Here is a 12,975-nt window from a genome sequence, read left to right on the forward strand (position 1 = left end):
GACCCTACCGGCTTCTAGGCTCTGGTTAGCCACCCAGAAAAGAGTTCCTTCATCAAGTAATAGAGCCAAGTACACCACTGACGTCATTAATATATTTCAAATAAACTTATAGTTCTCTGTAATTAGATGTTTACTCTATAAGTGCTTCTATGCATATAAATGTTGAGTAAACTTTTGCAGCCAGAATCTGAACGTGTATCCATATTAAAATTTTGGCTGATTTAAATCTTCTATTTAGCAGAGAACTAGAGCGGCCAGCCCCTCCCCCACCCCCTTTGTGGCTTGAGCCTTGCATCGCTCCTATTAGAAAATATATATATATATATATATATATATATATATATATGGATGCCCATCGAGCTGAGCAAAATCCCCCCTTCATGTACTCATTCTTCGTACATAACAAGTAAAATACGCTACTTGCTCAGGGTGAGATGTTGGGGTTTGTAGCAGATAATTCTCATTTTTCTTTGAGAACATCTCACTCTAAGGATGTAAATTAACAACATTTTCGTTCTTTTGTTTTTAGTTACATGGAGTTCATGATTGTAAAATGCGATCTCTCGATTTTCACCACAGCACCTTCTGCAAGAACAAAAAGTGGCCGGCCAAAGACTGGGGAAGCGAAATAGGCACCTGGGGGCCTCATCTTTGCTTTACTGCATGCAGAGTTATTACGATGCAGAAAAGGAAGAGTAAAAACACAGGTACTATTTATTTCCATCCTTATTAAAAAAAACAAATGAATAAACTTTTTATTCTTGGTTGACGAATCGGTTACCTGCAGATGGTTTTAGTGCAAAATTAACGACGAGTTGTGTGGAATACAGAAAATCTATGCTTATATTCATAAATTGCTTAGTACAAGCTTGATATTCTTTACAAACAAATTATCCGCAAGTCGGTGTGTATGAAAAAAAAGCCATCATATTCGAACAGGTTTCAAAGCAATTAAGAGAGCTCGCTTAGTAAATAACCAATAAGATTTTCGGTTCACTCCTTAATACCACGGAGACAGTTCCCGACTGCAAAAGCATTTTATCTGTTCGGTCTTTGTATCAACCTCCCTTTCCACCCTGATTGGTCCCTCGCTCTTTTAGCCACTCCCTATAAAATCTGGGACCAAAAAAGCCCCCGGTGTTAATAGAGCAGTTACGATGCGCTGATAACATGCTTCAATATTAAAGCATTATAAATATGTACAAAAACCAGGTTTCTAAAATATGCGTCTGTATATACAGGCAATGCAACCTAGTCACTTGGCCTACAATGCGAGCCAACCGAGCATACTGATGATTCTGATGCCTAACCATCTTTCCTTGCGTACTAAGAAGAGACTACGTAATTCCTTACTGAGTCAGTATTACAGTTTCCATCTTTTATCATAAAATATAGAACATAGCATGCGGATTTTTGAAAAATCTCATCTTCATCAACAGATCTGCTAAAAAGAAAATTCAACGCAACACCCCCCTCCCCCCCTTGTGATTAGCTCAAAGACATACTAACCTCAAATATGAAAACATGGAAAATAAAAAAAATAGTTAATATGAAATTTTCTAAAGTAGCTTACAGGCAATTGCCTTTATACGAATAAATAAACAACCTCAGTGTCTACTTTTTCGATGAGAATACGGCAACAAAATGATACTTAATAGCTCATCATTACTCAAAAGTTCTAAAGCATTTTTCAAAGTTAACTTATCATCAATTAACGAGTTCAGTCGAATAATTTCATCCCCCCGTCTCAAGATTCCTGAAAACAGTTTCTCGGTTTGCTCATTCACGAATGATCCGATGAATATTCCCTTTTTTATTTTCTTGAAGCCCTGCTGTATATAGAAACCATACAGGCCATTAGATGGCAGCTTTATCTCAACTCGATACAGATTTTCCTTGCCTTCGATAACTTCAACTACTCTTCCCAGGGGTGATCCAAACGCTGGAGACCCAATACTCCAATTGCCGCTACATTTTTCCTTTTTCGAATGACGTTTTCTCCGAGATTGCTTTGTTTCACCCGTGTCATCTTTCAAAACATATTCCCCAGTCTTTGTCAATCTTCGCATCAAATAGAAGAACCCTCTTTTTTTCTTCTTCACTTTATTTTTATTGCAATTTTCGTCCTTTCTTTTCGAAGAGACAAGCTCCGGCATACTTTTCCAGTCACATTTTCTTGAAACACTCCTGTTTTCTCTGGGCATCAACCGCGTTTTTCGATTGGTCGGAAAGGGTTGATCGCTAAAGGAAGCATCAGTGAGTGAGCAACGACGCCGTGCGGATCCATCACTTTGGCATTCGAGAATATTTGGAGTACTTCGCCAGGTATTTGATAGCACAAACTGACTTTTACTGTTTACCCGGTCCCGCGTTGCTGTACCAATCGGAAGGCTGGCTCTGCACGAAACGGAGCTCATTGTGTCCGAATCAGATGTAGGGCTGTTAGCTGATGAGAAAATGAACCGTTATCAATTTCTTGAAAAATACTTTAGAAAGAAGAAAAACTATCAAGTAGTTTCTAAGATTTTTGAGGCTAATAGCAACTTTGGAAAATGGAAAAAATACGACTGACACAAAAGAGGCAGACAGCCCCCCTCCCTTAAAGGCCAATTAAGAGAACCACCCGCCATTGAGCTAGCAAAACTTCATTTGAAAATTCATCAATTTATGTTGGCGGAAAATTTTCCTTGCTCATTTAAAAAAGATGACAAGGTTTGGAGGACAGGCAAACGGCCTGCTGGTAGTATAGTGGAGACCAGAGATCTTAAACAAAGCTTGCATCGGGTGGTTTATTATCCCTCAAGGTTTTAATTGAAGAAAGACAGTGAGGTAATCCTCAAGGATGCTAGTCCGGATGGAGAACTTTTGATGCTCAACCTTTGATGCTCAATCTTATGATGCTCAATCTTTTGATGCTCAATCTTTTGATGCTCAATCTTTTGATGCGCTAGGGTGTATGCCCATACAATCTTCTAATGTCCAACAGGGCATGCACTTAAAACACGACAGGGAAGAATTAGATTCACAGACAATAGTTTTTCTGTTTGTAAGTGGTTTCGATTCGTAATCATCTCACAATAAAGGGCCTGCACCAGAAAGAGTCTACATAACAAAGGGACAGTTTTTTGTCGCTAAAGATGGTATCCATAAATTTCTTGCCATATTTTGTCGAGCTATTTTCGGGAAAGCTATAGACCAACCAACCGCCACCCCTTCCCCGAAACTTCGTGACTTACTCCAAAGAGGGACTTGTCTGTGTTCAATGCAACTGAAATGTTGTTTCGGAGATCCCAAACCGCAGTTTTGGGGTGTCGGTAGAAGATTGAAATACAGATTAGACTAACTTTTTGTAGTTTAAAATAATGAATTTGATGAGGATGTTACGATTTGTGGTCCTTAATGCCTAATTAAACAATGCTAAGTTTTACTCAATGTCCTTCACAGCAACCCAGACATAATATCACGACCATAAATTGCCAAGAATATATAATTTTTTTCTTAACTCGTAACTGCAATTGTTATAATCAATGAAGTAGAATCAATGAAATTTAATTCTGGTTTGTTGATAGTACCACTTCTTGCTTTCTCTGATTTATCTCGAAACTTCCCCCCTTCAAAAATTCCATTTCCCAGGTTATGTAAAATCGGGTGTGTGGGGGTGCTACCAACCTCCCCAATTAGCGTCCCCGTCGAAAAATTCAGGCTTTCGTCGTTTAACGTGCCTACAGCTAAAGCCAAGATGTTATCCCCAATGAAAGTTTGAATTTCCGCCACTGCCTTTCCCCCAATACTTTTTCTTTTCTTCGATTCGGTAAAAACCATATTGTGTAGTGAGCAGCAAAATATGATGCAAAAATTACTTCATTTATATTTTTTAACTTAAAGTTACAAACTGCAATTTAAAAATAGGTTTTCCCATTATTTTCCAGTCACCTTAAAAATCGAATCCCTGCCCCTTTGAGTAATTTGAATGCGCACGAGGGTAATAAATTTTTCAATTTGCACCTTCCGGGAGCCAAAGTATGAGTCAGGAAGGGAGAAATTGTTACACGCATCCAATATATTTATTGCTAAACTTTGTCGCAAACCGCTTCAAAATTCATAATCAATGAACACGGCATGTCCTCTGTGTTTTGATAAGCTAAACAGTGGTATTTGAATGGTCGACTACAAACGTTTAGAAAAAATAGACAAAGAGCTTGCGATGAAAAAACACATGGAACAGAACGACCCGAGGTTAAAGGTGTTTCTATTCCCCTTGGAGCAATAAAAGACTATTTTTATTCCAATTACACCCCCTTATTGTACAAGACTCACCAGGATCCTTTCGAATTTGCGACCTGTGGCTTACATATTGAATCCTCTCGTCGTCTGAACAAAACGTAGAACTTCGGGGATCCAGAACCTCTTGGCAGAAATCAGTTGATAGATAAACTCCACTGTCGATGCTATCCTCGTAAATTGGCACAGATATTTGTTTCCAAATGCTGTTCCTGCGACATTCCTTTGGTGAATAACTTGAGGCTGATGACAAACTTTGCGCATCACTGCATTGCATTCGCTTGTCACCCTTGTAGCCCGTAGGCCTTCTGTTTTTTGAAGGAAGCCCCGAACCTTCCTCCCCGCTTGACAACGAAACATAGTATCTTTCATTCTGGTATTTCTTAGTAACTGGATGAAAGCTTGCATCGGATAGTTTTTTTTCAAATATAGAGAAATTTTGACGAGTACGCCTAAGATTCTGGCAATGCTGTGATAAATCCCTTTCGTGATTGTCAACCAACAAGCACGCTTCCAAAATATTCTTGCCCACAGATTCACGAAGTTTTTTTAATTCTGAAATGTCTTGCAGGCTCTTGGCATGACAAAGCTTGAGAGCTGTATAACTAACATTCCTTTTCTCTTCTTCCATTGCACTTACCACTGTTCTCAATGTCTGGTAATGTTGTGATTTCGATTTTCACGCTCTTTTTCAAACCACAATGTTATTGTTATTCTGCGGGCAACCCGCGTTTGAATTGTTCAAAGAGTGGCGCCTCCAGAATTTGACCACAAAGTTTTGTTTTAAACTGAGATTAAATTGATTTTCTGTGAGAAAATTGTATTATTGAGTGTCAACAAACTGTTATTCTTTAGAAACTGCTTACGTACAGACCTCAACTAAACAGGGGCGGTGCAGTGCTAGAAAAATTTCTAATGGATGTGTCCAGTGCCAGGTTGCCGAGTAGGATATTTTTGAATCTATAACAAACAAAGCATACACCAAGGTTGAAATTGAAGGGACTCTCTCCCCCATTTATTAATTTCTGAAAATCTATCTTCGTCTCCAATGACGTCATTTAAGGTTCAATGTTGTTGTCTTTGTGATTACTGAAGTGAATAAATTTCTCAATTTCAGTGTAAATAACAATTTTAATTGTTTTGGTGGTTGACCTCGGGGCGACCCGTGGCTTAAAACCCCCTCAGTTCATTCCCAACCTTAGAAACTTTCCCTGATAAAATGCCCTTTACAACATTACAAAACTTGCTGCTAAACAAGCTCATATTGGCAGGTGAGTCATGAAAAGGCGGTTTCGATTTGCTTCGATAATTACATCATAAATAATTTAGCTGGATATGCATTGATTAAATTTTACTAAACTGAAAGTTGACTCACAACTAAAAAAATATCCAAAACAAATGTAGCTTGGTCAGGCACGAAATTATGAAACATCAAAGACGGGATTGAAAATTTATCCGAAATCGCCGAGGTTTAGCTTTGCTAAGGAAAGCAACCAAAAATATAGTCTGCAATACGAAGCAAAATTGATAAATAAGAAAACTTTACAAATGGATATGTTTTTGTAAACATGGCGTTTAGACCCTTTCTTTCTTTTACTTTTCAATTAAAAACGGAAGGCAAATTCAATACATTTCCATTTCATTGAATTATATTGATACACAATTATCCTTCAGCTTCTTCCAATCTAATACATTCTTCTAATCTTTCAAATCTAATTCGTAAAAAATGATAAATTTCGTGTCTAGAACTCTGACTGCCTTATGTTGGGTAGTTTGCTGAGCATCCTTGTAAGGATACACGGAAGGTCCTGCGTCTTTAGTTTCCAACATTTACGACAATTGTAAAAATTAAGTCCAGTTATAATGACTGAAAGATTGCCAGAAAACGATGATAATAAAACAAACAGTTACATTTTAGACTGTGATGATTCGTGAATGAATAAATGAAATACAGCGTTTCGTTGTGATAATGCGTTTGTTCGTGATGATTTCAGGCGACAACACTTTTCATCAACTTTAAAGATAATACCCTATACAGAAAAGTAAGAAGGCCCTTACGTAGGCGCTTATACAAAGGGTGACCAACTAAACAAATTCAACAGCTTATACAGGAGAGCATTCGGCGTTATTTTAAGATGTAGGGTTTTAAGGTTTTAAGCGTCCTTGTCCTGTATTTTCCTGTCACAAAAGCGGTATCGTAGAGATAAAGCTTGCTAGTATCAAAATAAAATGCTTATCGGCCTTGATCATTTTTTATGAAATAATCTTCCCTTTAGGAATTAAATTCCAACAGATGCTTCTAATGCGCTTTAGAACTTATCTTCTTTTGCTGGAAGTTGTGAGGAGTGAACAGTTCGGCACTCGTTTGGTAACACAAGAAGACAAAATCTCGTAGATGATCCCTACGGCTATGACTTTTAAATTCAGAAAGGTTTGTTATGTGGCCAAACCATGTGAAGCTTTCCACAATGCAAAAATTTGACGCTCATCCGCCCCACCTCTTCTCCCCCACCCCTATGACTTTCATCCACAAAGAACATGCTTACACTTTTGAACCACTCACCTCTCCCGAATGTTGATCAAAAAAGGCCTATACTTATTCTTACCATTACTTGGCCGGACCCGGCGCAAGACTCGGAGAAAGACCCTGATCCAGATCAAGAGCCAGACCCGGAGCCAGCATTGTCCATGACTACAAGTCTGTTCCACAAGGTGATGTACGAATGAACCACCAAATCATTGACTACACGGCAAGCAACTGCCTGCTTTGCCGAAACCCGGAGCCAGATCCGGAGCCAGACCGGGAGCCAGATCCGGAGCCAGACCCGGAGCCAGATCCGGAGCCAGACCCGGAGCCACACCCGGAGCCAGATCCGGAGCCAGACCCGGAGCCAGATCCGGAGCCAGATCCGGAGCCAGACCCGGAGCCAGATCCGGAGCCAGATCCGGAGCCAGACCCGGAGCTGTCCAATCATATTATTCGAACATAAAAGTCGAAGCTACTGCTGATCTTCCAAGGCATCATGTTTGATGTTTGATGTTTGATGTTCTCGTCCCAACAAATGATATTTTAGTTCTTTTTTAAATTGGCTTAAGGTAAGGAGTTTCCCAGTGTTCATAAGGATTCTTCTCCAAGCACAGGTGCTCAATTTAAAATATTTTTTTAAAGGATGAGATGTCAAGACATGTTGGACTAACTCCGATACAAACTGGACCGACTCTTCAAAATCAATCTAAGCAGATAAACAAAATGATAATGGGTGCAGAAAACGTTTGTTCAATAAACCTCCACGCTGTGGTAAAATGGGGGAATTTATGTCGGAAATCTTTGGAGCGTGGTGGTCATTTGGTACTCTAGAGGGGAATGTCATGACACCAGATGCAACATTTACCATTTTCGCTTAACTTGTTTCTTGGGAGCGATTAAAGAAATTCTAATCCTACATGGAACAAAACAAAATATTATTTTAAAGTCTTTTTCTCGGAAAGAGAATACTTAGGGTCACACTAACAGACATGTCCCCAAGACCCACTGTACTAGAGGTATCCAGGGGGATACTCCCATGGAAAACTTTGAATCTAAGGCAGAAACCAACATTTGTGACATTCCTCCAGAAGGTTAAACTAGATAGATGACTATAAATACTACACATGTTTCTAACCACACTGCATCTGTCGATCGATATTAAGCTATTAATGTTCAATATTTTATTGATCAATGATCTTTCTGCTTAACTTTTCTAATGATGAAAATGGCTCTTTTTTAAGGTTCTGTAAATAATCTATTTTGTGCTTTAGAATTTGCATAACGCAAATGATAAAAACTTTTCAGGTACTGAACAGCTGGAAAAGAGGAAAAATATTTTTCGGGATATTAGAAGCAAAAAAGGTATAAATAGAAGTGGACCTAAGAAAGATCCTTGCGGGATTCTTGAAGTAACTTCTCGATACTTTCCAGGATAGGATACAAACCAACATTCAATAGGGCTTTCGAATTGACTTTACAGAGAGTTGAATAAATTGTTATTAACGAATTTTTGGATATGAGGGAGTCGTATAGGTTTGGGTAACTCTCTCAAGAGTCTTTGCAAAAGTAGAGACTGATTTTTTCGGCGAAATTCTGATGAGTATCAACTAATTTATTTTACATGGCCTAATGCTTTATTTCATATCGATATCCTAATGTTATTCAAAAACATCTCACAAAATGCACAGGGTATTTGAAAAAATATTTCGTATCTATAGGTTTTTGAGAGGGGCCGCGGCCCTCCAGGTCATGTTTACGAAGTAAAACGAAACAACTTTATTTCTTTCATTGTTTCTATCTGGGCCACATACTAGAACCAATTATACTGCGGCAAAATTTCAGTATCAACACACTACTGCATTTAAGTTTGACAGTTGTAGGGTTATACCCCCGTTACTGTACAATTGCTTGTTAGACTATATTCGCTTATATTCCGCTGTGCTGTATGTTTTGTTATTCTGTAATAGATCTTTCTGAGAGTAAGCCACATGAAGTATTCTCTTACGAGCCTCGACTACGGCTACACAGTAAAAATTTAATTTGAATCTAAATTCAAATGGTTAGGCAAAGATGTTGTAAAGTAAGGTTTGCGTCATATGGTACTGCGCAGCAGCGTGCGCAGAGAATTACAACCCAGCACGTCAGCAATAAATCGGATTATATTGGAGTAGTGAGTAGAGAGATTGGAACACGCGGTGATGTAAAAGTGATTTTGGTTATGAATATATATTAAAATTTTGTTGACATAAAAGGAGGTTGTCTCTCTGAATTCTGCATAGCAAGGTCCACGGTTAATAACAAATCCAAGTTAATAACAAAGGAAGCGTGAAATAGTTATCGTTCTAATCGTGTGGTCAGACTCGTGGTTTAAAGATTGTGCTTCAGCTATACGTACATCGCACTTTATGACGTCTGTGTCATACAACCAAGATAAGATCATTCTTATTTGTAAAGTGGTGAAAGAGAAGCTGCAGAAAACATAATAAAAGACTATGAAAGCCCGTAAGAACCCACAACAGAGCCCATATGACCATGCGGTCGAGAACGACGAAGAAAACTGATTCTAAGCTTGTTTTAGTGCCTTTCTGAAAAAGCTGTTGCGTATGTCAGGGGCAAAACAAAAGATCGCTAGAACCGAATTAAAGAGGCTTGACTTGTGGTCTATTTCTTAATTCTCCACGCTTTTGGCTAAAGCCCCCAGTCCCCCTGCTCCACAGTGCCTGTGAACGGAGAACCAGCGGCGTAGCTCTACCATACAGACTCGGGGGTAGGAGGGTCATCAGGAGTACAATAAACCAACGAAGACATGGATGCAGAAAAATTGAAGTGCTCTTGCACCTGCCAATGGGCGATTTACCGACTTACTTACACATAAAGGAATCGAGCAGTGACAAATCTCCCTACACTCACCGCTAGCTACGCCTCTGTGGAGAACTGCGGACATTTCCAGCAATATGATGAACAAAATTTCAGGAGCTTTTCCTTTACTGGAGGAAGCCAAAAAACCTCATAAAAGAAAGCTAAAAGAAAAGATAGCGATTCTGCCGAATATGAAACACGAATAAATAAAAAAATAACAAATTAACTGGTTTTCTGGACAAATGGCCGCTCATAATTAGGTTTACTTGGTTTTACCATGTCTTACGCGCTAATTGTAACAAATCGTTGTCGCAATCTTTGATTGTTGATGAACACTTTAAAGCAAGGGAGGGGAGGGGCTAGGGGGCTTGAGTCCTCCCACAATTTTTTTAAGATACACTAATTTGCAAAAGGTAAATACGAGAACCGTTATGTTCTATATAATAGCGAGGATCAAAGCCCCCCCTACATTTACTTTATCTTGGCCCTTCCCTGAAAGTTATGTTCACGTGGAAAAAATTTATTGAAAACCATATTGACGTTCTTCAAAAAACGAGTAAATTTAAAGCGTAAAACGTAAACACTGCAGCATATCGCACATAATACATTGAATAGAGAGGTTAAAATTATAGATACTGAGGATGAAAATAAAAGAAGAAAACAGTCTTTCTGAGAAGAATAAATTAGGAAATATAAAACAATCGCATTTGCAGATTGCGCAAAATGTTCAAAAAGAATTTTCGGGTTTTCTTTAATAATTTTAATCTAACCATAAATAATCTAAAAAAACATCATGCTCCCTGACTTTGCACGGGAGTCTAATTGTTTGGTTTGGTAAAACCAATACCATTTAAACTGAGATTAATAAATATATTTAAAAACCTGAAGGATCAATTGATGAATACATGTACTCTCCAATCAATATTTAAGAACTAGAAAGAAAGGAATATACGGTGGATCATTCAAAAGTGTTTGATTGCATACCCCCGAATAGTTAATTGTGAAATCAGCTTTTGGACTGTGCGTTACTTCGTTGTCTCGATAGCGAACATAGAATATAGGTTTAATCTGCATATGATGGGAGACTTTTCTAGGATTTCCTCAAGGATCTGTTCACAGATCTTTTATATTGAATATATACAAGTTTACAAAGGGCAAAGCCCAATAATTCTTGATTTGAGAGAAAACAATTACGAGCAATAAGTAAATTATAGAAAACCTAAGGGCCTTTGCCTTACAATTCTAATGCTACGCATGGTTATAATATATTTGCTTATTACTATTTAAATCGCTTGTCTAATCAAGACGGGTTTTTAAAGGTTCGTGAAACACTAGAAAATGTGAACTTTTAATTTTCAGAACATACAAGATTTTATTAAAATCAATATTGGACAGGGGCCTCCCCAAAGATTAGGTACTGTGGGTAACAAAAGTGAAATAAATGTAAATTTAAAAAAAATTCTCAAATTTATGACAAAATAAAGCCATCAGATTCATGTCCATATTTCAAACTTGACCAGACTTGAATGATGTTTACAAAACAACAAAGACTCAACTTAGGACGATTTTCACTGAATACTATCGCGTAGTGAACAATGACCCTACCTGACTTGCCTTGTGTAGATTAATAATAAAGGAGTAAATCCCGTTGTTCGAAGATGGGGCAAGGGTCGTTAAGTCCTGCATAATTTAATACCAGGCCTACTGCATAATTTACTTAATACATAAATTAATCTGCTACTACTTATTAACATGGATCCGAACAAACTGGGACAGTTTAGTTGATGCCCATCAATGGTACAGTAAAAAAGTCGTAAAAATAGTTAAATACGAATCTTCATTGAAAAAAGCTATTGGAGCATCTGTTAACCAATGCATTTACAGCCCCCCGGAAAGCTGTTTGAAAACAAGATGCCTGGTACACATCTCGTGCTCGAGAATAGTAAAATATTTTGCTCAAAATGTGTGGTAAACATTACACCACAGTACTATAGTAAAAGAAACAAGTAAAACTCGTGATAATAACAGTGCACTGTTAAGTCTTGGCTTTATCTGTTAAGTCTTGGCTTGGCTTGGTTTTGGCTTTATCTATTCCAGTCTTTTCTTTAATATATTCATTTCCTTTATCAATAAGCTGTACCTATCATAAAGCCTCTTTTAAAAATCATTTATAAAGATTATATTCCAATTGTATCTTCCCCAACTAGGTGGAATATTTTATACAAGCAGGTGCCTAACGAAATAAAGGGGGAAATTTAAAGAAGAAAATTTTATCAAAATATTTATCATTCCACTGTTCTCTTCCGCTATATGACTCAACATGTATCTCGTTGAAGGGCTGCTGCCAGAAAATCAAAGATCGTACAGTGCAGATCATAAAACACGAGACTGAAATACAACCTATATATTTGATACATCAAAAAACATTTGAGATCCAAAAATACCTAGAGACGACACCTCAATAGTTTTTGAGCTCATGGCCCGACCGATCACGTCCTAAACACATAAAAGTACGTACCTGGGCACTTTGGTATTGTATATTTCTCGCGGATATCCATCTTAGATTTCTCACAAGAGATTCTTAACAAATCAAAATTTTTAAAAGAAAACATTACTCGCTGTTATTAGTAATGTTCTGTCATCAAGAATAACACTGAATTCTGAAAGCCCCCTAAAATGTGGCCGTCAATATTACGAAAAGGGGATTGTCTTTTAGGTGCCCATATAGGAAGAATCGAAGGAAAACGGAGCAGGGGCAGACAACGGATGACCTATTTGAGAAGTGTAAGCAAATGGATGGTAGATCAACTACCAGAAAGAGAGAGGAGGGGAGAGAGAGAAAGAGAGAGAGAGAGAGATAGGTAAAGCATTAACCACTCAAGGAGTACGAACTGACTAAGCACAGAAACAGACAATGACTGCATCTTGTGTATTGTTCGTCTCTCGTATATTGCTTTAGAGTTTCAAAGCGACGATGCCATAAATCTGTTTTAAGAATTTTTCAAGAGAACAACTTAAAGGCCCTTGCGCAACCGGCATGCTTAGCGGCAGCTATCTTGAGAAATTGATTGTGTTTTGAATTTTCATGCAGTACGACATTAGGCCGGTTTTGAAAATATTGTCGCAAAGCATGCTGGTTGCGCAAGAGCATTTAATCATTATAAAACAATTCAAAAAAAGCTTTGTATAAGGTGGTTGGATCGCACCTTGCATTTGCTAGAAGGTTGGATAATTTTGAACAGACCATAAACATGTATCTAAAACGTAAATGTGTTTAAAATTGGCTGAGATATGGTGGCTACATGAGC

The 12,975-nt window shown here is 38.0% G+C and overlaps 1 protein-coding gene and 1 long non-coding RNA gene across 2 annotated transcripts in view; one reads left to right on the top strand and one right to left on the bottom strand.

Moving 5' to 3' along the window:
• Positions 1-12,975, top strand: part of LOC148958984 (uncharacterized) — a 29,994-nt gene that overhangs the window by 4,881 nt on the left and 12,138 nt on the right. Inside the window, exon 3 of the long non-coding RNA XR_016144333.1 lies at positions 580-707. This is a non-coding gene — a long non-coding RNA (uncharacterized LOC148958984). The remainder of the gene's footprint in view (positions 1-579; positions 708-12,975) is intronic.
• On the bottom strand, positions 712-5,134 carry LOC148958985 (uncharacterized). Its single transcript, XM_089111610.1, has 2 exons — positions 4,318-5,134; positions 712-2,446 (listed from the first exon to the last, which is right to left on the bottom strand). The coding sequence occupies exons 1-2, from the start codon at positions 4,910-4,912 to the stop codon at positions 1,608-1,610; spliced, it is 1,434 nt and encodes a 477-aa protein (XP_088967736.1). The 5' UTR covers positions 4,913-5,134; the 3' UTR covers positions 712-1,607.

This window comes from Rhopilema esculentum, chromosome 11 (genome assembly GCF_057945365.1).
Source record: "Rhopilema esculentum isolate cy_ngs chromosome 11, ASM5794536v1, whole genome shotgun sequence".
Taxonomy (NCBI): domain Eukaryota; kingdom Metazoa; phylum Cnidaria; class Scyphozoa; order Rhizostomeae; family Rhizostomatidae; genus Rhopilema; species Rhopilema esculentum.

Bases quoted from the DNA above. Each gene is read 5' to 3' on its own strand.
- LOC148958985 (XM_089111610.1), bottom strand. From the start codon at position 4,912: ATGGAAGAAGAGAAAAGGAATGTTAGTTATACAGCTCTCAAGCTTTGT. The intron at 2,447-4,317 runs GTGAGTCTTGTA...TTTTCTCATCAG, and splicing joins GCAAATTCGAAAGGATCCTG to CTAACAGCCCTACATCTGAT.